The sequence below is a fragment of the Cyclopterus lumpus genome, chromosome 1, assembly GCF_009769545.1.
Source record: "Cyclopterus lumpus isolate fCycLum1 chromosome 1, fCycLum1.pri, whole genome shotgun sequence".
NCBI lineage: Eukaryota > Metazoa > Chordata > Actinopteri > Perciformes > Cyclopteridae > Cyclopterus > Cyclopterus lumpus.
The window spans coordinates 3,790,411-3,815,689 of NC_046966.1; the positions used below are offsets into that span (position 1 = coordinate 3,790,411).

Here is a 25,279-nt window from a genome sequence, read left to right on the forward strand (position 1 = left end):
CATCACAGCAGTTTTACTGTCGGTAAATCCTGTGATCCTTATACTGTGTGCCTCCACCAAAGATCCAGTAGACGGCAACCTTGCTCTATTTTTAGGACTTCATAATTCCACGGTCACAGTGTTCCTAACATCTGCTCAGTCCCATCTCATCCACCCTGTTGTCCTGTTATCAATCAGTGTTGCTGTGCGACAGAGACGATACACCATCTTCTCCAACTCGATACTCAGCAGGCTCACTGCAACATCCTTCTGTTCCTCTGGAATACATCAAGGTCGGCTGCTCCTTCTCTTGTGCTTTTTCATTATTGATAAGAGGCAGAGGGAAACACTCTGGTGACACAGCGCCTTCTGTACTTTCCCGTGTGTTGATGGAAGGGTGACAGCTTATTGTTGCGGCACAAACCTGGGAGCTGGAATGAAATGCCAGCTGTGTGACACAGATATTCCTCACTGTGCATGCCGAAGCAGAGAGCACCCTGCTGACTCAGAGCTCATTAAGATGCACTGGAGGGAGCAGCTCTATGATTTCCACGCAAAATGGTAAAAATTAACGCAGGGAGATGAAAGAAAGAAAGAAAAAATGAATGTTTTGAAATTATTTTGCCAGTTAGACAATAAAACCCAAGTGAGTAGAGCGACTCTGCAGTACATTCTTTGAATTCAAGTTTTATACAATCCAACAAAAGGAAAATTAAAGTGTTTAAAAAAACAAACGCTTTCTTAATTAGATTATTAAGAAATATAAACAATACATAACTACATATCTTATCGGTATACAAGCATACACAAGACAACATTAAAGATAAAGTAAAAATACACAAAAGAGATATAAAAACAAATGCAAAAAAATACAATATATATATATAAAGAAATTCAGATTTCATCCCACCATTCTATCAGCAAAACTAAGTTAAATTAATAAAAAAATATGAAAGGCTGGGATTGAGGTCAAACTACAAGTCCTTCAAGAATAGGCCCATGGTTCAGTTGTGAGATTACACAGGTATCGTAAAGGTAATAGTATCTCACATCTGTAGGACATCTTTGCAGGACTAGATTCTGTAAATTATGGCAGTAGTGAAGAACATAACAACTCCTGCAATATTCTGATATGGGCTGGTACATTCCCATTGGACTGCTGCCTGCCCCTGTGGGACAATCTCATTTTGTAGAATACATCAGCAGACTCTAAATGTTCATGCTTCATTAATTAAACAATAATGTGCCACATATGTATTTTGGTGAACTTTGCAAAGTTCTGTACTGTAGCTGGTTGTCATTAATCATTGCTGCACAAACTAGAAAGATATTTCAGGCATTTGTTGAGGAACACATCTGGAGAAAACATGATGAAGTGCTCTCAAGAGTGCCCTATCAGTGGAGAAAACGTGATGATGTGCCCTATAGACTGCCTTATCAGGAGAAAACGGGATGATGTGCCCTATAGAGTGCCCTATCAGTGGAGAAAACGTGATGATGTGCCCTATAGAGTCTTTACCAGGAGAAAACGTGATGATGTGCCCTATAGAGTGCCCTATCAGTGGAGAAAACGTGATGATGTGCCCTATAGAGTGCCCTACCAGTGGAGAGAACAGGATAAAGTGCCCTCTGGGGTGCCCTATAAGTGGAGAAAACATGATGAAGTGGCCCCTAGACTAGAGTGCACTACCAGTGGAGAGAACGGGATTAAATTCAATTCAATTCAGTTTATTTTGTATAGCCCAATATCACAAATTACAAACTCCCCTCAGAGGGCTTTACAATCTGTACACATACGCAGAGGCGTTTCTAGACCCCCTGGGGGCCCTAGGCAAGAAGGACCATGGGGCCCCCTAGAATAATGATAAATGAAGTCCAGGACTACGGATCAGTAAAGAAATCTTTTATTAAACAATTAACATCTAAAATTAAAAACGAGTTTAGAAGAAAATGGCTGAATTCACTTTACACGGAATCTGCGGAGTGTCTGCTTTCTTATGCAACGCTGTTTCATTGTGTAGCATAATGCTACGTAGCGTTAGCCACCAAAACGCACCAATCGGTTGACGAAATTCTGCGATATGAATTTTGATATTTGGTAATTCATTTAGTTAGTGTTTGGAGTATGGCTTATATATTCTATAAGTCAGAAAGTGGCACCTTCGGTCCCCTTCTCTTTCCTGTCAGGCATAATGGACTCAGGTGCTCCTAAGGCGGCAAGACAAGGTCACAAGCGTCATTTCTCAGCTCCACCGGGAGCCGTTTGTCAAAACTGGTTACGACTAAAAGCTTCCCCTGCAATAAATAACAGAGTGAATCAGTTAGCTACTGGCTGTCGTCCCGGGGTTTAAGTATCTGTAAATTGTGAGCATTCCTCTTCGTTATAACACTCATTTCCTTCTGCGAACATTTCAACCTGCTGTCACGTCTCTGGCTGAGGCTGCGGCTTTAAAGATAGAGCACCCACACTTAAGAGTAATAAGGATTCATATCAACCTGCAGAGAATTAAGAGTAGGGGGGGAAAGAAACAAACAGAAACCAGTGTTAAATCACATCTTGACTTTAATGTATAAAAGACCAATAACAGCATGTTACAGCAGCATATATTGTACATACATAATTTATATTGTAAAAGAGGAGAAGCATTATATTCCGATACAAAAAGAGGAGGTGTACCATTTCTCACCAGCCGTCATTTTATTAAACCCCTTCATCTCAAGTCATGGTACAAAAAGAAATGCACAATAACACGTGGTAGATTTAGTGGGCACTGTATAATATACAGCATTATACAATAAAACGACATACTGATATATTTATTTATGTACATACTATACACAAAAAATATGGTTTGATTTGGAATCTCTGTCTTTGTTTTTAACCTCTGACTGAAATCAAACTCTCTGACTACCTTGACACGGTGGAGGTGACACACTTCTCCTGCTCCGATCTAAAGAGAATTACTCTTCTAAATAAACAGCTGGCGGGTTTGAAGGTGGAAGAAAATAGAATAATGCAGCAGTGCATTAGGCTTAAATCAACATCAGTTCAGCTGCGGGGAATCGCTCACACGGCACCGGCTCTGCTTTTTAGATGTCATGCCGGTAGATCTGGGAGGCTTTTCAATCCTCGCTGGCTCTTGGGGCACTTGGCTTTCAGCTGTGTGGTTAAGTGTGTGTGTGTGGGTGGGAGTGATTGTGCGTCTGTGATATGACCGTGTGTGTGTTTGTGAAGTGCATCCTGGGGGCTACATTAGCTCTAGATCTGTCAGTTCAGACAGGATGCCTGCTTTGCTTCTCACTGTCACACACACACACACGAGAGTGGGAAATACACAATTAAGTATATTCCATAAACTGATTGTGGCGTATGTTCGTATTGCACCTGCAGTCCGCATCTTTGTATGTCTCGATGTGCAAGTTTACACAAACACGGCAACACGTGAGGTTGTTTCACAGGATACATTTTCATAATCAAACACTTTGAACTCGACATCAAACAAAAACGTTGGCACCGGCTGAATCAACCACAATAAATTCATTATTATATGGTCTGTTCATTTTGTCTGGGTATCCAATTCTGCTATTCGTGTCAGTGTGTGTGTGTGTGTGTGTGTGTGTGTGTATGTATTGTGTCTCTGTGTGTGTGTGTGTGGTGATGAAATGGGAAAATAGGGAGGAAAAGAAGACAGCAGGGAATTGAACATATAGAGGGGAAGATTCTCATTTGAGATAAAAATATACTCCTCTCTGAGCGCGAGCACACACACACACACACACATACACATACACCTGACCCTGTGTAAAACCAAGCCTGTAAATAGCTGGCCCTGTGTGCTGTAAGACATTTAAAACAATGATTACATTATTATTACTCGTTATAAAACCAAGTTTGTGCTTAATGGATCACAATTATGTGGACCATTAAGCAGAATGTGAAAGTAAAAAAAAGAAGTTGGATCATTTGCGATTGCAGCTTGTATAAAAAGTGAATCACAGTGTACTGTGTGCTTCAGATGTGAACTGATGCAACATAGGAGACATACACACAGACATATTAGATAAAAGCGTGATGATATGGTTTTGACTGAGAAGAATAAAGAGTGCCACAGTTTCTCACAGCGTGACTGTTCATAAGGTTGTGCTGATTGTGTCAAAAGTCTTTCTTTCATCTGTCAGCGAGGAGGGGAAAGAAAGAGAGCAACTCGCCAACCGCGGCATAAAATAATCAAGGATATATGAAAATAGCATCAATACACGCCATCAGGCATTGTTAGGAGAGCCGAGAGCGTAAAATGACGAGGCACCTCCACAGCCTTGACAATCTCACTATGTCTCTCTCACCCTTTCTGTCAGCAGAAATAGAAGCTGAAAGCAACCATGTAAGTGTGTGTATGTGTGTGTGTGTGTGTGTGTGTCCCAGCTTGTCTACAGGAACAAAATAATAGGCAAGATTAAAAAAGAAAAAAACCCAGAAACTGTGAAGCAGTTTCTGGGTTTCACGCTCGGATAAACACCGCAGGTTCCTCTTCATCACGGGAGGCGGTTCACTTCTGTGGCAGAAGTTATCAGGATGCTCAAATACGAAGACTTCATTGGCGCACAAAGTCGCCCCCCCCCCCCCAAGTCGAAATGAACGAGAGGCAGCCGGGAGGGAGAGTTGAGTGTGACTTTGCCGAAGTGGTAAACCACTTCATGTTCATGTCTCACACCTTCTGGGCGTCGGCCACAGGGAGACGGGGGTTCTCGGTGGGACTACAGCGACCACATCGGACGATCCGAGCCACATGTCAGGTGGATTGGGACTTTGGTTTTGGGGGTGGGGGGTCGTGGGGGGGTTCACAGTCTGACGGCCACCACACATGCTCCTGCCCTGCCCAGACACAGAGGCGCTACCTGGAGAGAAAGAAAAAAAAGAAAGAAAACACAATCTGACAGAGCTGTAATCGTGGTTAACTTACTCGAGGCCAAGTCAAGCCCACGACCAGCTCCAGTCGAGACTGAGTTGAGGGCATATTAGGATGGAGAGAAATAATCCATCAATAAACAATATTGATCAATCTTCCAACAGTAAACGAATCACGGCATATAATGAAGGTTGAGGATCGTTACAGGTTCTCACAGGTACGTTACAGGTTCTCACAGGTACGTTACAGGTTCTCACAGGTACGTTACAGGTTCTCACAGGTACGTTACAGGTTCTCACACGTATGTTAGAGGTTCTCACAGGTACGTTACAGGTTCTCACACGTATGTTAGAGGTTCTCACAGGTACGTTACAGGTTCTCACAGGTACGTTACAGGTTCTCACACGTATGTTAGAGGTTCTCACAGGTACGTTACAGGTTCTCACACGTATGTTAGAGGTTCTCACAGGTACGTTACAGGTTCTCACAGGTACGTTACAGGTTCTCACACGTACGTTACAGGTTCTCACACGTATGTTAGAGGTTCTCACAGGTACGCGGATTGAAACATTACATTCTTTGTTGTTCTTTCGACAGATTTTGAAAGATTATTTGATGTCTGCATTTTCTCTATTCTCATTCATATCCGGCAAAAGTGCACGTGTCTTTGGACCTCAAAGGGAGACCGGCTCAAGCTGGAAGCCGTGCACACCTGTTCTCAACGACTCAACTCATTCTGGTCCAACTAGGCGGGAAAACAAGTGAAAAAACCCCTCAAAACCGAGAGCAGACAACAGCCCGGCACAGAATCAGTCACGGCTGACGAGATCTATGAATCAGTGTGATCCTGTGAAATCATTTGCATGTTTTCAGTTGAGTTCAAAGATCGCATGCCCCTGTTTTGTGGTGAAAAAAAACAAACTCCCTTCCATTACAGCCTCTTTTGTAAGCCTATTGGACGTGGTCAATACTTCACATCCACCAGCCTAGTAAACTAACATTTATGACAACACGGATGAGAAGACCTTTAAGAGGCAATATCTTATAATAACGGGCTGAAATGACCTCATGTCATGTTTAATAGGTCACTCGCAGTGATGAACAGAGAATTACCAGCCGACCTCCTTCAGGTTTATAGCGAGCTTCAGAATTTACTTTACAACTCCACCGATTCAGTTCACTCTCACAGCCGGCAGCTGTTTTCAGTGGAGAAGCTCCAAAACCCCCCACTGTGCTCTACCTGCTCAGCACCGAGCGGCAGACAGACAGTTAGCGACCAGCTGGTAAACAGCGGCGCATTTAGTAGGACTCGGTATTTCCTCCAGTAGTTGGTGGAGACCAAAACACTAATACTGGACTAGAAACACAACTCCAAACCAATTCAAATCGTTTGCTCCCTGCCCGATCTTTAAATAACTGTTTACGAAGTAGTTCAGCATATCGAATTAAAAGGTGTCGTGTCTGCAGCCCAAGGGGCCTACAAATGTGTTATTTCGGGTTTATAGTAAAGTCTTCGGATGAAATGTAAATGTCAGCATCTGATTTTCCGTGGCCACTGCCTAACCTTTTTGCTGATGAAGTTCACCTACAACTCCGACAGGCATCTCTGAGCTCATCACTCCGCACAGCGACGACAATCCCTTTGGCTCCAAGCGAAGCTCTGTGTCTCTTTCTGTGGATGTCTCTTCCTGTTAGCTTTTGTAGCCACTGCTTCTACACCGATAGTCAGAGCTGTCTGTCAGTCGCCTCATTTAAAATAAAAACCACACACACACGACTTTCTTCCATCTTGGAAGTAAAACCGATTGACAGATGTATGCCGAAGCAAGCAGAGGGACGTACAACCCGCCCGCCTGTGTGCTCGTCTCAGCCTCTGACAATGAACAGAGGGCACATTTAATGGCCTCCACGCGTCTCCTTTTATCGCGGTCTGTCTCCGGCCGTCTGTGTCAGTCTGAACGCTCTCCGTACTCTGTATCTACACCCCTCTTGTTCTCAGCGTGCGTGCACGTCTCCAAAATAGCGGATTCCCAGCGACTTTGGTTGAAAATCCTCCGCGGCTACGCAGGAGATGAGGAATAAATTGAAGTGTTATAGACTTGAGCTGAGTGAAAGCGTTCAACTTTGAAAAAAAAAAAAAAAAAAGAGGACAATATTAGCATGAGGAAAACATTCATTTACATAACAGAGAACAACTGCCAAGACCCACGAGAGAGAACCTGGAGGAAGGTCAAACTGTGACTGTGGGTGTTGATTTAACAGCTTTACTGGTGTACATCAGCGTGTTGTATTTGTTTTTACAGAACGGCAGTCAATATCTCTATTTACATACGAGCAAGAGGACGCATGTAAATCGGCTACACGAGAATAGAGCCTATGAAATTGGACAGACTCTTTCCATCCAAACTTAGAAACACGGATATGTGTGCGTGTGTGTTGCATTTGTGTGCGTTCGGTTGTGTACCTGTGTCCACTCGTTTGTCTGAGGGTCGTAGGCTTCTACCGTATTGAGATACACCTGCCCGTCATAGCCGCCCACAGCGTAGAGGCGGTCGCCAAGGAGACAAACACCAACGGCATCTCTGCTGATGCTCATCGGGGCGACTGCCGTCCACACATCTGTCTGAGGGTCATACCTGCGTACAGACGACACACACACACACACATACAGAGTGAGATATTACATTTAGTCTAATAGCTCTATTAAAATCTGAGCTCATTAAAAACCTGTTGTTTGTGGACCACTTACACCACAACACTTTGCAGATCACAGATGTTAGTGAGCTTATTTTTGACATTTGGACAAAGCCAGGTTCGGGTGACCTAATTACCGAAGCTAATCACATACATATATATATATATATATATATATATATATACATATACATATACATATACATATATATATATATACACATCAGTCCGCACAGACAGACAGAGACAGACAGACAGACAGACAGACAGACAGACAGACAGACAGACAGACAGAGAGAGAGAGACTAACCTCTCCACACAGTCACTTAGCCGAGATGCAAGGGATGAGGCCGGAGCATCATGACCTCCGATGGCGTACAGGAAGCCATGCCATGTGGCCACGCCCACACCTCCACGCCTTTTAGCCATGGGAGCGCAACCGCTCCACCTGTCGGCGGAGGTTGTAAACGTGAGGAAGAAAAAAGGTTTCTCCAACACTGAGGAAAACCTATCAATTGTGACCAAATCAAACTTTCCAAAACATTCTTCACTTTAAAAAAAGAAATGGATTATTTTCAGGTGAATGTTCTTCTTAAAAAGAAGTTGTTTGAATCTGGTCTATTGTAACATCCTGAGAGGGTTAGCTGCCTCCTTTGATCTGTGGTAGGGAAGACCCTCCCACTCACTGTGGTAAATAACCTTAGAAAGCACCACAGCAGTCAGAAAATAACTTAATTTAAATTTAAGTTCAAATTAAGTCCCTCGTCTCTGACCTGTTGGTGTGGGGGTCGAAACACTCCACCGATCTCAGGCAGGAGGAGCCGTCTCGACCTCCTACTGCATACAGCCTGAGGAAGACAGAAGATGGCGATAAACCTCTGGACACTCGCACGCACACACGCGCACGCGCACGCGCACACACGCGCACACACACGCACACACACACACGGCGCAAGAGTGTATTTATGTGTGAGCGGTTTTACAGGATTTCTGTGACAAAATGAGGCGAGCAAAACCAATCAGCCAGAACTCTTGGGGGGCATCCCAGCTCCCGAGCAGTCACTCAGTGTTTGTGTGTGTGTGTGTGTGTGTGTGTGTGTGTGTGTGTGTGTGTGTGTGTGTGTGTGTGTGTGTGTGTGTGTGTGTGTGTGTACTTCCATGGATAGGGAAATTGGGAGGCGAAGGAAGAGGTGCATCAAAACCAGTCAAGTGAGTAATCAGGCAAAGAGCCCGGAGAATACACAACACACACACACGCACGCACGCTGCTGGGCATGCCTCGCACAAATCATTTGTTTCTGTATTAATTAGCATCTAGAAAGACTCTCTGTAGCGTCTCTATGAGAAATTGAATCATAAAAACAACAGTGCAATATTCATCGTAATTATAACTGCCGGCTGCAGGAGAACTCCGAGGCAAGTAAGGAGTACGTGCGTTTGTGCATGTGAGTGAGTGCGTGCGTGTGTGTGTGTGCGTGTGCATGTGCGTGTGTGTGTGTGTGTGTGTGTTTGCATGTGTGACACCTTATCCGTTGCCGTTTGATCCTGCAGTGCGTCGCGCGGTAAAAAGGTGCAGCGGGTACAGTAACCGTACCGGTGTTCCCTTGGAACAAGCAGAGTGTGGTGCTCTCAGAATGTTCTCACACAACAAAGTCAGAGTCAGTTTTCTCCTCCAGAAGAAAACACTGTGGTGCTTTTCTGCAGGACCAGCGTAGGTCACTGCTCTCCAAACCACAAGCACTGGATTTTGCTTATTAATTTGCTTATTCTATGCCATACAGTGGCTATGTACTATAATGAGGTGGGTGATGCACACAACAAGAGCAAGATGTCGAGAAAACAAACAGACCGATAACTAAAGGCATGTGCAATGTAACGGTGTCGGTGCTTGAATAGTTTACTTGGATGTGCGTGGGTTTACTTACTTGCTGTTGAGTACAGCTACTCCCACTGTGCTTCTGGGTGTTGCCATGCTTGCGACGAAGCTCCACTGGCGAGCCTGAGGGTCCCACCTGGTGGAAATGACGAATTAAAACAATCTCAAGTTCAACACGTGATGAAATATAAATATACATCACTGCATGCTTTTAGCAACAACATATTTTTCATATTCTGGCCCTCAGCGCGTCATCTATGGGGCAACGGAGGTACTGCTAAATAGTTTGATTAAATAAACACATTTACAAAGAGGTATTTTTGTATCAAAATGTGCTCAAGAATTAACATAATTAACAAACAAAACGGCAAATTAAAATAGCACAATTTCAGTGACCAGTTCTGTTTAATTAGCACCATGCCTATTAGCCTGACGAAATATGAGCCTGAATACATTTAATTGGGATTTAGGTGACATTAAGTAGAATATTTATTTTATATTCATCATTACAGTCGACAGAGGCAAAACATATTTATATTGTTGTTGTCGTGATTATGAACTCTTAATTTGTTGAACAATCATCAGTGGGCCTTAAATGACTAAAGGCTGCGGGAAATCTACAGAAACAGCTCTCAGCTGTTTATATTTGAACTATTTCCAACAGTCTCGAAATTGTCACCGCATTGTGCACATTGTCAGCAGGTAGACAACAGAGTAGAACAGCTGTGTGACGTGCCCCCTTACCGTTCCACTGTGCTGAGGTAGCTCCAGCCATCATGTCCTCCTACTGCGTACATGGGCCCCTCGAGGACGGCCACGCCTGCGTTAACACAACCACACGTGCAGGATTAAATCACGGCAAATCACCAAAACCACCGCCAGCGTGCACAAGCTCATCACGCCACGCACGTGTCGGACCAAAGGGAGTTTTCATTGTGTGTGTGTGTGTGTGTGTGTGTGTGTGTGTGTGTGTGCGAACACGCCCGCCGCATCAGCCGTGCAGTTGGCAGCACGTTGACACCTCCACACTCAGGGGATTTATCTGCCTAAATATCTGTGGGGCGGCAGATGTGCTTTGTGAATCTCCAAACACGCGCACACATTTCTAAAAAACAAACAAACAAACAACGGAGCAGCAGCACAGCAAATGATGTCATCGTAACTGTGTCACATGCAAGGAGTCTATCCTTCAAACAAGATATGCAGGTTCAGTCTATTCTGAATCACTTACTGTTGAGGTGCAGGCGTAGCTGAAACTGACCTTTGACCTCACTGCCATAGTACCGAAAAAAAGACATAATCCTTCCTCCTAAAATAACTGGCCTAATTGACTTTTCCAAGCTCTCTTCGGCTTGCGATGTACGTAAATCCCACTTGTGTTGATTCTCAGGGCTCACCTAAGCCGTGCCTGTGCGTTGACATGGGAGGCATGACGCTCCAGGCCTTGCTGTGGGGGTTGTAACACTCCACGGTGTTGAGGGTCTTGAGTCCGTCTCGGCCGCCCACCACGTACAGACGGCCGTCGAGGACAGCGACACCAAACTGCAGCCTCCGTCCACTCATGGTGGCTACCTGCCTCCACGTGTCCCGACGCAGGCAGTACTGCTCGATACTGGTGGCCCCTGGAGGCAACAACAGAACAACTCATCTGATGCACTCATTTACTTACCAAGTTACTAATCTCACTCCCTTCAAACCCACACTGATCAATGAGCTCTGTTTATGATAACCTCTGCTAAAGAGAGAAAATATCTTTGTGCTGCGTCATCCTGTCAGGGTCTGACATTAAGGGCTGCAACAAGTCATTATTGTTTTATTAGTTATCAATGGTGAGTAAAATGACTGAGAAGAATGAAAAATGTCCCAAAGCTGAATGAGACCTACTTACTTAGGTCACTAGGATAGAAGACAAAGACAAAATCACATTTGATGAGCTGAAACCAAATCATTTTTGCATATTTGTCTAAATGTCATAAATGTTTGTCATTTGCTGTTCATATAGCAATAGTTGTCAAAATAATAATGATCTAGTGTATTTGTAGAGTCTGGTTGTGTGTACCTTTCGTCGCGTCCATGCCCCCTACGGCGAACATGGCCCCGACCGTGGCCTTGCGGGGCCGGGTGCGGGGACTCTGAAGCAGCGGCTGGCGCTGGGGCAAGAGGTGATACTTCATGCCCTCCATCAGCAGTCGCTGGCACTCCATACTGTCCCGCAGCAGAGGGTTGGACTCCAGGTCGGCCAAGAACTACGCATACATAAATAAAAAGAGAAGCTTTCAACAAGCGGTCCGAAAAAATACGCGTGTGTGGGTTACGATGTTATCGCTGATTGTGGTTCGAAAACAAGCTCATTGATTGAGGGATTAGATCAGACCAGAGAACATTAGTCTTTGCACACGCACGCTGATCATCTGACACACTGGGAGGACTAATCTGTCCTCAGCATCTCATCAGCTCTCTACTCCCATACCCTCATCTATGATCACACACACACACACACACACACACACACACACACACACACACACACACACACACACACACACACACACACACACACACACACACACACACACACACACACACACACACACACACACACACACACACACACACACACACACACACACACACACACACACACACACACACACACACACACACACACACACACACACACACACACACACACACACACACACACACACACACACACACACACACACACACACACACACACACACACACACACACACACACACACACACACACACACACACACACACACACACACACACACACACACACACGTCTGTTCCTTAAAATACATCCACAGGAAAATCACTGCAGGCACTGCAGTGATTTTCCCTGAAGGCAAGAATTACATGATTTACATTTAGATGGGTGTATGTTTGCATGTGTGTGCGTGTGCGTGTGTTCAGTGATGGAGAGCAGTCGAGGTTCTAGAGAAGCCACATTGATTTATAAGAATAATTTGAGGTTTCCTCACGGTGTGTATAGCTGAATAGAAAGTGTGATAAAGGACATTTGCTAAAAGAGGGTAAGAAATTACCTCTCGTTTCCCTCCGTGCTGTCCGCCATCGCAAAAAGAAAGATTCGACCCAAATAATTCAATTCGGTAACTCACTGTGAAATGCATTTTCGGGTCCAGACGTGGCGAGCGTGGTAAATGGATGAGCCGCTTACACGCCAGGGTGAACCCGCGCTTCAATTGCACACAAACACACCGAGGGACGAATTAGGGCAAACCCCATTTCAGGCACTCATTTGAGTGGACGTGCGATAAAGAGGGACGGAGATAGGCGACCGCGTTTGTCCTCTCCTGAGCTATTTATCCATCACGCTGTGACGGATTGAATGTGGAGGGCGAGATAAGGCTGAATCCTGCAGGAGTCCCACTTGCTCCTCTCTGTCCTCTCTTTACCTCGCAGTGGGAAGTGAGGAAGTAGTCCGTCCTTCCTTCCTTCATTCATTCGTTCGTTTCCAGCGTGGACTTTGTCCTCCGTGACCAACACACACACACAATCCCACACAGACCCCCCTCTCATTTGCGGAGCAAGACGCGGTTTTAATTAATCAATTAGCTGAATGACAGAACGTTTATCTGCACATATTTTGATACTTTCATAACTCAAGCCATTTTAGATGGATGACAATCGGCCGGTTTCACACATTCATGGTCCCCAGAGGAGACAGATATCCACGGTAAAATGACACCGACTTACTTTGTAGATCCCAACTTTTTGTCCAATACTTTGGTTTAAGAGCAACAACATCATCAGCTTAAGCTCAGCTGGATTTAATGTGTAGTGGTACTTTGCTAGTGTTAGCATGCTAACCCACTAAACTAATATGATAACAATGACACCTGTTAATGCATTCACACCAAAAATGTTTGCTTTGGCACAGATGACTGATCAGACGGAGCTGGTGTGCCAGCTGTCAGTAATAATGAACCCCTGAATCATCTCTGTACACAAGGCCTCCTTTTGGTCCCGTTGGTCATAATTCATGACAAGCGGTCGATTTGCAGTCTAATAATACTATTAACGCCGACAATCAGTTATTAATCAAAGAACATAAATATACACATCAGAAGCGTTGAAGTGCTGCATAAACCTCCGTCCAGCACCAGAATTTGATTTCCCAAGGTGGGTCCTGATGATGCAGGACGACAATGGACAAAACTGAGTTCCCCGACAGTCTGAATAACTTTATAGAACCGAACTAGAGGTGTGAAAGCAGCCTCGGTTGTATTTCAACAATTCAGTGGTTCCATTTTCTCAAATAACTCTTCTCTGTTGGGAAACAGATCATATTTGGTTTTTTTTAAATGATGCGACGGGTGTTTGTCTCTTTCTGCTATTTCTGAGACAAATCGTCAAACACACACATACCGCCCTGCCAATCTGTTTGGTGCGCAATGTCAAATCTACAGCCCACAGATGCACTTCTGAGATTAGACCGAGTGTGTATGCGTTCGTGATAATGAGGAAAAAAGGGATCAAAGGTTTTCATTATGCTTCATCGGCGTCCCTTTGATGAGTAATCGCACGGCGGCCGAGATGCAGAGCCGACTAATTGCTAGATGAATATCGATCGGCTCTCTGTGTGAGGTTCATACGTCACTTTATTGGCAGCGTCGCCGCTCATTAGGTTGCTGAATGTGAACACATTTATCCATTTAGCGTGGTGGCGATATACTCCTAAAGGTTGAATCAGCCCTCAGCTCTCTGGCCGTCTTGCTTCTGCTCGCTCTGCTCTCGCGCTATTCCAGCGCTTTTCCGCTCCGCCATCCATCTTCTCGCCCGATTACATGTTACAGCTGCTTGGGATTTCAGCTGACCGGGGCAAAGTCGTATATCTGAGGTGTTCATACCTCATCAAGTGCAAACCTGGGAGATGTACTGACGCAGGCGGAGAAGATGGAAAGAGGAGGGGGTGGGGGTCACAAGGGGAGATTAATCACCACAGTTCCTTTCTAAATAGTAAGGGAAACGACTGATGAGGGAAAACAGATAATTTAGCTTCAGTTAAGAGAGATATCACACTTAATTAAGGTTTAAGACGTGTGTGTGTGCGTGTGTGTGTGAGAGAGAGTGTGTCTGGCTCTGTTTGTGTGTGCATTCGACGCCCTAGGCAGTAACCGAGGCTCTGCCAGGCATATAAACTTCTCAGCACCACATTACCAGTCGGGATACTTTGCCACTGACTAGCAAGAGGAGAGAGGGGGAGACACATGCACCCACTTCAACGCAACACAGGGCGACAGGGTAACGGTTGTGATCTACGATTAGCATAATGATTAAAGTCTCTCCAATTGCACAAAGAGGATAGAGACAGAGAGAGGTAGAGAAGGATGGCGGAGGGAGAGAGCAAGGAAAAAGAACGACAACATGTTATCCAACGTTATCATTCACCGAGTCGTGTTCGCGTCTACCTGGTGAATGTAACTCCAATATTCTCAACTTTTTTGCTCTGTTTTTGGTCCCTTCTGACTGCTGAGGGAAACACCTGGCTCTCCATTGTGTTCGCCAGCTAGTCGCTCACTGTGTCCGTCTGTCGTCTGGTGCTGGGCTTTTTTTTTAACGGTGTTACAAGAACGCTAATAGTGAAGCAAGACAATAAAGTTGAGGGCTGGACAGCTTAACAATGAGCCGAGACTCGCTGTAAATCTCCGTAAAGCTGCGGATTCTGGTGATTATTCTCCGTAGGTTCATCATTACGAGCGACTCCTCTCTCAGATTGCTTTCGCATTGATCGTCATTATGAAAATAACGACTAGTGCCGCCTTAAATAAGTCGGCCACAACAGTGCGATGTGTGATGGCGTTCTACGCAGCGCTCACCTGCGGCTGCAGCAGTGGCAGTCGGATGTGAGCCAGCAGCAAGGGCAGGTGACGCTGTCGCACGTCGGCGTCGTGGCGGACCCACGTCAGCAGAGAGGTTACCACGGTCTCCTCGTCGGGCACGTTGACGTCATCCGACGTGATCAGCCTCTCCATCTCCTCCACCGGGAGCAACAGGAACTCCTGGCCTCCCACCACTTGTAAAAAGTGTTCCTGGTGGACAGAGAGATGACATGGTTATAAGGTAGGAAGGTCACTTCAGACTGGATGAATGAAAAACAGATGAAAAACGGAATGAGTGAAGGGTGAACAAAAAACTAATAATAGAAAGATATGAGTGGAGAGAGGAAAGGGGTCAAGGGGTTAGAAGGAGGCATGACGAGAGAAACAAAAGGAAGGAAATGAGGTCTTGAGAAAGGTCAGAGGAAGATGGACGAAGAGCTGCAGACAAAAGGCGCTGGAGGAGAAGAGGTTGGAATGATTCAGTTATTTATATAAGAGGCAGAAGTAAAGACCAACCAGTTTCATTATCCACTAATCTGCAGATTAATAAATCAATGTCACAAAATACACACAAATGTCACAAATGTCCGAGACAACTTTCCAAAAGACACTTAATCCATGCCGTCACAAAATACAATGCACAAGAATTAAGAAGATGGAACCAGAGAATGACTCAAATGCTGCTTATCAAAATAGGACGCAGCCTAATCTTCTGAGAATCAAATGATGGACAAAAACTAGCTGCTAGAGGCCGGAATACAAATGTCTTCAGTGTGACGTTGTGTATTTGTGCCAAGTGTGACAATAAGGAAGGTGATGAAGACAATGGTTGGTGCTGTTGTGAGCTATTCTCCTTAAGTGATCTACTTATATATTTGATGCAAGTGTTATCTGTGGGTATTAGAAAAGGGGGAGAAAACATGTAAAATGTAAATATGACCAGATGCCTATAAATAAAACATTACAAATCAAAAAAGAAAAAAAAAGAAAAGATAATCTTCTCTCCACGCGGTGCAAGCAGACCAGATAAAGCCACCTCTATGACATCATTACCACGGATTAAAGTTGAACAATAATCCAGAGAAAGGAAGAAAGAGAGGACCGATGGGCACCGACAGAGACGGACGCGCTAACACAGGAGAGAACAAGAAAAGAATGAAAGGAGAAAAAAAGAAGAGTAATCAAGTCGATGGAGGAGCTATTTCACAGTCACCATAGCAACCCTGTGCTGAAAACAGCCATTGTGGCGATAATGGTGTGTGCCGCCTGTTGTGAATGACGAACCAATTTGTTACCCAGAATAGCATCAAGACCTGACCCGGGGAAAACTACACAGAGTCTGTGCATGGGAGCGGAGAAAGAAGCCCGTTTATTGTTCTCACTTCATCAACTCGCTGTCAAAATCACCCGTGGTCTACCTGAATCTACATCATCGTTTTCAGATCAATAGCCTCCGGAGACAGTTGTTTCATTCACGCCCCTTGCGGTGTCTCTGAAATCGCTGGAGGGTATGGAGAGATCGACTGGCCGTGAAAACCCACCATGGTGTAGGCGTGAGCGGCCCGCTGCAGGTCATTGCAGCCCTGGGCGTCGGCATAGGAGCGGATGCCCAGACAGTTGGAGGGGTGGAGCTGCTTCATGAGGAACGAACAGCAAGCCTGGACCACTGCCGACAGCTGCAGCAGGCAGGAGGCCGACAGCAGAGACTCAATGGTGTCCTCCCTCAGGTCGAGCCGGCCTGGAGGACAAAGATGGGAAGATGGATGGAAGACATATTAAAAAAAAAGCGACCTCAAAAAAAATAAGATTAGATTTATTATTTAAAAAGGTTTTGAGATCAATAGTGACTCAATATTGATTTTTTACACAGTACTGAGACCAAAACCAAACCCATTTATTCCGCATCAGCGTGGCGATTAAGTGTGCGTGTGTGTGTGCGTGTGTACCTGTGTATGCATACTGCACCAGGACCCACAATGCATCGGAGTCCACTCCTTCCATCTTCACCTCGTCCTGCTTGGCCTCCCTCACGTCGCTGGTGAACATGGCCGCGAAGTAGTCCGACACGGACGAGAGCACCAGTCTGTGTGAGCAGAGAGAGAGAGAGAGAGAGAGAGAGAGAGAGAGAGTGGGCGTCAGTCACAGAGGACGGACAGTGGAGGAGGAACGGGGCGCTTTGACGTTTGCTCACAAGACGCGTCAGAGAGGCCTGGAAATGACGCACAACATTTTCGTCCTGTCAAATATACCACACGAGTAGAGTGGTAGAAAAGCTGCGGCACACATCAAAAGTCATCAGTGTGCTCATCACCTCTCCGACGCCAGATACTTTGGACTATTGTTGGTCGTTCGTTAGGTAAGTTCTCTTCTTGTGGACAACGACAGCGCGATATTCAAATTGTGACTTCGATTAAGATACCCTTCCTAAATATCTCGATACCTAAACCTGAAACATTATGAAAAGTTAGAATAGATGATAGAACTTAACACAAATATATAATTAGAAAATGGCCACAGTTTTCAGTAATCTGATGTGATGTACTTGGCTTTATGTGATTTCTTTTTGTTGACAACCAGATTTAACATTAAACAGCGATCGATAGGGATTATTATTTTCCATTTAAACAATAATCTAACACACTCTCTTTGGTGTGATGTGTTTGCCGAATTACAGGAGATGCTTTGACAGATTCGGAAAAAAGATCGGCGAGCATTTGCTCCGTAACTAGAGCTGCGTTGATATTTCCCTTGTTTTCATAGACACAGACACCAGCTCAGAGCGGGAGAGTACAGCCTGGCGAGTGGTTCAAGGCATCGTACAGTTTTTAACTGATACCTTTTCTAGCATCGGTACACGGAGCCACGCTGCTAATGACCCGTAGGTGTCGGATTAAAAAGTCGTCTACACATCGCCACTTTCATAGAATCAACTTAGATCGAATCTTGAGACGCCAAAAGATTCACAGCGTTCGCAGACTGGCATCGACAACCACGTGGGTGTTCCTAGTTTATGGAAAGTGTGGATGAACGAAGGTCACAACAGATGCCGACAATCACCCGCAACAGTAGAACGTTGCGTCACTTGGGTCTGTGCTGTTTTCAGAGCATGAACACTGAAACTGAGGGCTTCACATCATCCTGATGGGAAACAGACATTTTGATCCAAAGAAATTATTTAATTTTGTATTATCTGAAGGCTATTCTCCATCGCTTGACAGACTGAATAAAGCATTGCTTTTGATACAAAAAATCCATTAAAAAAAAAAACATTGAAGATGAAGATATCAATCCCCTCCCGATGGCAATATCATCATACGTATACTCCTTCCCCTACGGCATCTCCAGATGTTTGAACATAGTGAGCACATTGTGGATAGAGAGCTCAGATGTTCTTTAAATTCTCGACATTTTAATTGAAATTATTAGCGTACAAGAATAACACTCAAAAGGTGACAACGCCTCGGCGTGCCCTATGAAACACGTGGAGAAGAGAGTACTCCCCTCATTGCATTTGTCAATCACTGCAGATGAGCTCGTGGTCAGCAGAGAGGCAGAGAGAGAGAGAGAGAGAGAGGGGAAAAGAAAAGGAAAGAATATGCTTATCGTAAGGTCAACGTGAAATTCAGCGGCCGGAGAGTCTTAGAGAGAAGATATATGGCATAATGGAGAGCAAGCCAGAGGAAGGACAGAACGGAATCATCTTAAAGGTCATTTTTGAAAGGGACAGTTAATTAATTCCTCGTCATAGAAATCCACTACCCACGTCACTATTCAGCGAAGTGCGCACACTCAAACACCAAGGTGTTAAAAAAAAAAAAAATACATGTTATCTCGTATTTAATACGCAGAATTTTTTCATTACCTGCTCTTGGAGATGTCTTTGCAAATGAGGTGGTGACTGTCTAATGGAGTCTTCCTCGTTTTTTTTAAGTCCTGATCTGAATACGACTGATGAGGACAATAATCCGTTTGACACCATGTGATTAGTTTCTGACGATTTTCTGCTTCCATTGTTCCGTGTGTGTTTTTTTTACTTTGTGGTCAACAGTATTGCGTGTGCGTGTTATGCACATGTGTACAATCTTATTACAAAGCGTGACACAGGGACCATGACACCTGAAACCGAGAAGAGAGTGTGTGTGTGCGTGTGTTTATTTTACTGACAAAGATGTCAAAATACGCCAGTCAGCAGGAAGCTGCTCTGCCAGTATTCCAGTCGGGTATCTCTTTCTTATCTTATCTTATCTCACACACACACACACACACACACACACACACACACACACACACACACACACACACACACACACACACACACACACACACACACACACACACACACACACACACACACACACACACACACACACACACACACACACACACACACACACACACACACACACACACACACACACACACACACACACACACACACACACACACACACACACACACACACACACACACACACACACACACACACACACACACACACACACACACACACACACACACACACACACACACACACACACACACACACACACACACACACACACACACACACACACAAAATTAAGAGGAGTGAAAATACTGACTTTCAGTGAGCGACGCGAGCTATATACAGTACGGGGTTATGTACACACAAATGCACCTCGCCGGAGACAGAGACATGGCAGGCGGTGTTTCGCTCCCTAATGGAAAGAGCAAAAGAGACGACTGAACGAGAGCAGGAAACAGACGAGTCGGAGGCAGGAAATCGGAGGCCGAGCTGGAAACTGAACGCTGTGTCTGTTTGTGTTTGAGTGTGCTTTGGTGAGGAGACATGAAGGTGGAAAAAACACAGAGAGGACGAAAACAACAGGAGGGCTGGTAGGAGAGACCTAGCCAACGAGCACGAGCGTTCACACAAACATACAGATACAGATACGTCAGCGGTACTTGTTTAGCCACGCCGATGGCGTTGCTGGCTTTAGGGGAGGCAATATGTACATTTGCCAGTTGGTCACTACTATTGCTATAGTGAAATCTCTCAATAACTATTGCCATGAAATGTTGTTCCCTAATGACCTTGGTGATCGCCTGACTTTTGCCCCAACACCACCAGCAGGGCAACGTTTCCACTTAGCCCCTCAGGGTGAATACTATACAAGGTAGTAACAAGTTTATTACTATTTAGCCGCTTCGCTGCATTTTTTTTATTTGTCCAACACTTTGCTCAGGTTTATTCTGTTTCTCCTTGTCATAGTTTTTTTCCCCCCTTATCCTAATAGAGGGTCTAAGGACAGAGTCCATCAGAAACTGAAGAGATTGTGATGCCCCCAGAGGCAAATGTGTGATTTGTGTTATCACGCTGTATACAACTGACTTGGCTTTGGTTTATAACCAAATAACTGTGAAATCTCATGATATTCCCATCTACCTCAGCAATACTTTGTCTTCAGAGCTAAACAGCAAATCTTCTAACCACTTAAACCGCTTTAACACTACATGACATCATTCACCTTCATAGTCACATTCAAACACACATTCACACCGTAGGCACAGCTACGGGAGCAATGTTGGGGTTAAGTGCCTTGCCCGAGGACACATCGACATGGGCTACCCTGCTCACCACTGAGCCACAGTCGCCCCTAATGTTACAGTTAGGGGTACAAAAATAGCTTTTGCAAGATCATGCATTTGTATAGGACACTGCCCCCCCGAGACAAACGGTATGATTGTGCTAGTTTTAAGAAGCGCGTATAGAGCTCGAGCTTTGCTCACACTGCACTGCTTGCAACAAACTCCACAGAAACCCTGTGCAGCTCCACACAGTACAAGTGGCCGATTCGGCACACACGGCGCTCTGCTTTGTGTGCACTTGTGAAACAGAGAGCGAGATGGTGTACGTTTTTGTTCCCGGGAAAGCGTTTTTTTCTTTTTCCTACACATGCAATAAATCAATTGCAAACAAAAACACCCACTTCCAAATATCTCACTCCCACCCCCTTGCTAGAACGCACGAACACACGCACGCGCACACACACACAGCTTCAAATGCCGACACACTCTTTCACCTGCACCATTTTGGTTCTCATACAGTGGGGTCTTTTGTTTGTCACCATATGTGCCTGGAGGACTAAATCAAGTCAGGCCGAGGAGGAAGGCAGCGAGAGAAAAGGAGTCTTTCTGCTGGTGGAGGACCGCTCTTCTGTGTCTCCCATGTGCAGAAGGGCCCTGCTGCTGCACCCGTGGCCCCATGCCCAGAGAGGCAGCGGCGACAGAGCAGCGTAGAAAAGAGGGGGGGGGGGGGGCTATGTGGTGACAGGGACGAGTGTGTGTGCTTGATGCATGATTCATGATCTCAGTTGACTATGTGTGATACAGAGACACTACAAAAATAAAAAGGGACTTTCAAGAGTGTGACTGTGTCATCACGCGTTTGTGTCACATGACATGTCATTGTTTTGTCTATGAAATGTCATTAAATAGTGAGAAATGGCAAATTCACTCCCCAAACGATATCTTTACGTTGCTAGGTTTGGCCGACCAACAGTCCAAAACACAAAGTCGTACAACTGCTGTTTTGTTTGGCATTGTTTCCTGATGAAGTGACGATTGATTACCACCATAGTTGCAGATTCATTGAATGTTGATCAGCTAATCCATTCATTCTTACAGCTCTGGATGGATTTATGCTTCATATAATTGGTAAATGGGCACCCATTCACACACACACACACACACCGATGGCTGAGCCTTTGTATGCTGAAGAGATTATAAAGCCCTCTGGCCAATTTAGGATTTCTGGTACCACTACCAGGCTATATAATTGCAATGGACTTGACTTTGGTTTATGACCAACAACCTGCAAATCTAATGAAATTCCCGCCTACCTCAGATGCACTTTATGGTCAGTGCTAAAGATTTAATTTGGGGTGAAGTTGCTCAAAAACATATATGTGCATTTGGGGTTTTTTTGCTTTTATTTTCCCAAATGAAAAAATATATACATTTTTTCTTGATTGCGGTAGTCATCAAATCTTTCACTCTGCTACTATGACACAGCGTTTGCTTTACACTGGTGAGGAACACTGATCACGTGCGGCGCTAAAATGACCACTTGAATAATTAGGAAATTCAATGTCAATTTTGACAAATCGTGTACCTAGTCATTTAGCGACAACAAAATTGGCAAACACTAACTCCTCGAAGCTTTTTCAAATGTGAACAGGCTTTTCTGTTTAGGTTTTGGATTCTTGCTCAGACAAAACATGCCATTAAAAAAAGACTTCAACTTGGCTTTAAGAATTTAGGAATTAAAGGATTTTTTTGTTATTAATTTTCAGCTCAAAGAATGAATTCATCTGAAACACAAGAGATTAATCGATGACGTTTAGCCATTAGTCGCAGCCCTGGTGGCATGCATCGATTCTCCGTCGCCATCTTTGCCGCTAATGTTTTGCGTGTGACATCGTAGCGCTGTGTTCGCTCCTACCTGTGTGCAGGTATCCGCCTGTCTCCCACCACCAGCACGACGTCGCACAGCTGCCGGGACCTCAGGTAGCCCTCCATCTTGCGGAAGGTGACGTCGGCGTGGGACAAGGCGGTGAACGTGCACTCCTCCGGACACGCACATGGCTCCATGGACACGCACGAGGACAGCGTGGCGCTGCTGTTGGACGTCCTAGTGGGAAGACAGGCGTCCGCACAGACAGACAGACAGACACAAAGAGAGGGAGACAGAAGCTTTGAGCGCGTGGCGTCGGTGACGATTCTGTTTTTGTTCAAGACAAACGAGACAGCCGTCTTTATTCTTTGCGCCATTCCCACACGCACATTCGCTCCTCCCTTCACTTCACAACTGGGTTACTCTTTGTCGCCAGCAGCAGCCAAAACGCTGTGTAATGGTCCAATTACTGGGAGTAAATGGCCAGATAAATTTAGCCCACTTAAAAGTGAAGCTGCCAATTAAATAGCTGTGGGAGCCAAGCCCATCGGATGCGCGGTGATTTAATCTGCTCCCCAACGGCAGCCGGTTTCCTTGTTCCTACACCTACGACGGGGAGAAGTGGTTTTGGGCCGGGATGGCCTCAACATTTGAAATTCACTGGTGGAAGTGTCGCAGCCCACGTGATGTCTTGTTCTTCCCGTCTGAGTCGGACAAGCGCCGAAAGTACAGCCGCCCCGTGAATCATCAGCCATCAGCGGCCATGGCTCCAAAACCGGCATTTCATTTACGAGAGCCAGGGCTGCCCCGCACTCAGGTTTTTTTATTTAGCAGCAGAAGTGGCAGAACTAGCCCTCCAGCGCAAAGAGATAAATGAAGTGATACTCCAAGGATGATATCACTTCAACTCTGCAGGTAAAGAGAAATCACACTCTTTTAGGGATGTGGAAGTGTATGTGTGCGCGAGTGTGTGTGCATGTGTGTGTGTGTGTCTGTTGCAAATCAAACAGTCGTCAATCACAATATTCCCTCAGCAATAAAAAGACATCAAAGTTGTAGAAAGGCCATGGGAAATGTGGCTTTTCTACATGATTTTAAATGCAAATACTAAATGGTCTTGAACGGGATCAGAATGTTGTTTTTTGTTTATCTTCGCGGTACAGAAAAGGTTTTCTGGTCCGGCCCCCTCATCTGATTCGGGCTTCAGAAATTAAATTTGACCTGAATTTGAAAATAATCTCAGACACCGCTAAATAAAGTTCTAAGAAAAACGCTGGTGTATGTGGCCTTCAGTGTGTGTGCGCTGCTGCTGCTGAGCTATAACAGGAGTCATCTTCCCTCTGCCTGTCCTCTACTCCTCTCGATCTGCCTCCCGTCGTCACTCTTGCATCTAATCCCATCCATCACTCACTTCGTTCCACCTCATGCCATCGTCCCGTCATCCATCTTTGCCTCTTTTTTCCTCCTCTCTTTCCCATTCCAATCTAACTCTCCAAGGAGGCGTTTTGGCCAGCTTTCCTATCCTCTTGTGTGTGTGTGTGTGTGTGTGTGTGTAAACGAATGGCGTGGCTAAATACTGCCAGAGAAGACGACTTTGAAGTGGGGGAACGCTGCCTTCCAGTCCCCTTAATTGAGCCTGGCAGGCACTCAACATTGACAGAGAGAGAAACGGGTGGAGAGAGAGAGAGAGAGAGAGAGAGAGAGAGAGAGAGAGAGAGAGAGAGAGGGAGAGAGAGGGAGAGAGAGGGTGGGGGTGGGGGTGGAGACAGAGAGTGTCTGGGCCGAATCAACACCATGCAGCCAGATTTTTTAAACCCCTGCACCAGGCAAGGACAGTCACACCACTGTCGTTCAGTGGCTTTCTCTTTCTCTCTCTCTCTCTTTCTCTCTCTCTCTCAACACGCATTTGCTCGCTCACTCCCTTGTGATTAACTATCCAGCCTGATTAGGCTAATGCAAATGAACTGGGTTCTGTGGGCTGATATATGACTCGTATCGTACCGCCACCACAGTGCCTGCCACATGTTAACCCCCCCTCTCATGAGACACACATGCAAACACTTTTTGTTTTCTCCAACACATTAGAAAAGGGGGAGGAAAAAAAGAGAGGGCAAATGAATGGACAAGGGTGGGCAGAGATGAACACGGGACGGAGGCAGGGAAGGGAGGCACACCAGGATTAAAAGGCGGGGAGAGAAAGTAAAAAGGGAAAGGAGGGGGATCAGCGGAGTCGAGCCGAGCCTTTCAGCCACTCTGGGATTCAGCACGCGTCCCTTCCCATGATCCCACTTGGGATTCAGCCACTTGTGTTCTTGGAGCATCATACTGTACACAGGGGCTCTCAGAGGGAAGGGATGGATTGCATACAGACAGACACACACACACACACACGCACACACTATACATACTGTAGAACGCTGCAGAAACCAATCTCTGTGTTGGTATGGCAACCCTAACATGTGCAGGGACATGGCTTACATCTGTGGACATGCACTATGCGTACTCCAGTTTGGTGC

General features: G+C 45.4%; 1 protein-coding gene across 7 annotated transcripts in view; it reads right to left on the reverse strand.

Moving 5' to 3' along the window:
• Window positions 1-2,524: 2,524 nt before the first annotated feature.
• Window positions 2,525-25,279, reverse strand: part of klhl5 (kelch-like family member 5) — a 49,929-nt gene continuing 27,174 nt past the window's right edge. For 5 of the 7 annotated variants that reach the window (XM_034543799.1, XM_034543782.1, XM_034543809.1 and 2 more), the window contains 12 exons: window positions 22,812-23,000; window positions 17,275-17,411; window positions 16,870-17,066; window positions 15,326-15,538; window positions 11,516-11,702; window positions 10,854-11,078; window positions 10,201-10,276; window positions 9,506-9,592; window positions 8,354-8,428; window positions 7,891-8,028; window positions 7,351-7,522; window positions 2,525-4,875 (listed from right to left, as the gene is read on the reverse strand). In XM_034543799.1, coding sequence (XP_034399690.1) covers window positions 4,819-4,875; window positions 7,351-7,522; window positions 7,891-8,028; window positions 8,354-8,428; window positions 9,506-9,592; window positions 10,201-10,276; window positions 10,854-11,078; window positions 11,516-11,702; window positions 15,326-15,538; window positions 16,870-17,066; window positions 17,275-17,411; window positions 22,812-23,000 — 1,753 coding nt within the window. In that variant the 3' untranslated portion in view covers window positions 2,525-4,818. The remainder of the gene's footprint in view (window positions 4,876-7,350; window positions 7,523-7,890; window positions 8,029-8,353; window positions 8,429-9,505; window positions 9,593-10,200; window positions 10,277-10,853; window positions 11,079-11,515; window positions 11,703-15,325; window positions 15,539-16,869; window positions 17,067-17,274; window positions 17,412-22,811; window positions 23,001-25,279) is intronic. The other 2 variants (XM_034543792.1, XM_034543774.1) reach the window with 2 other exon arrangements.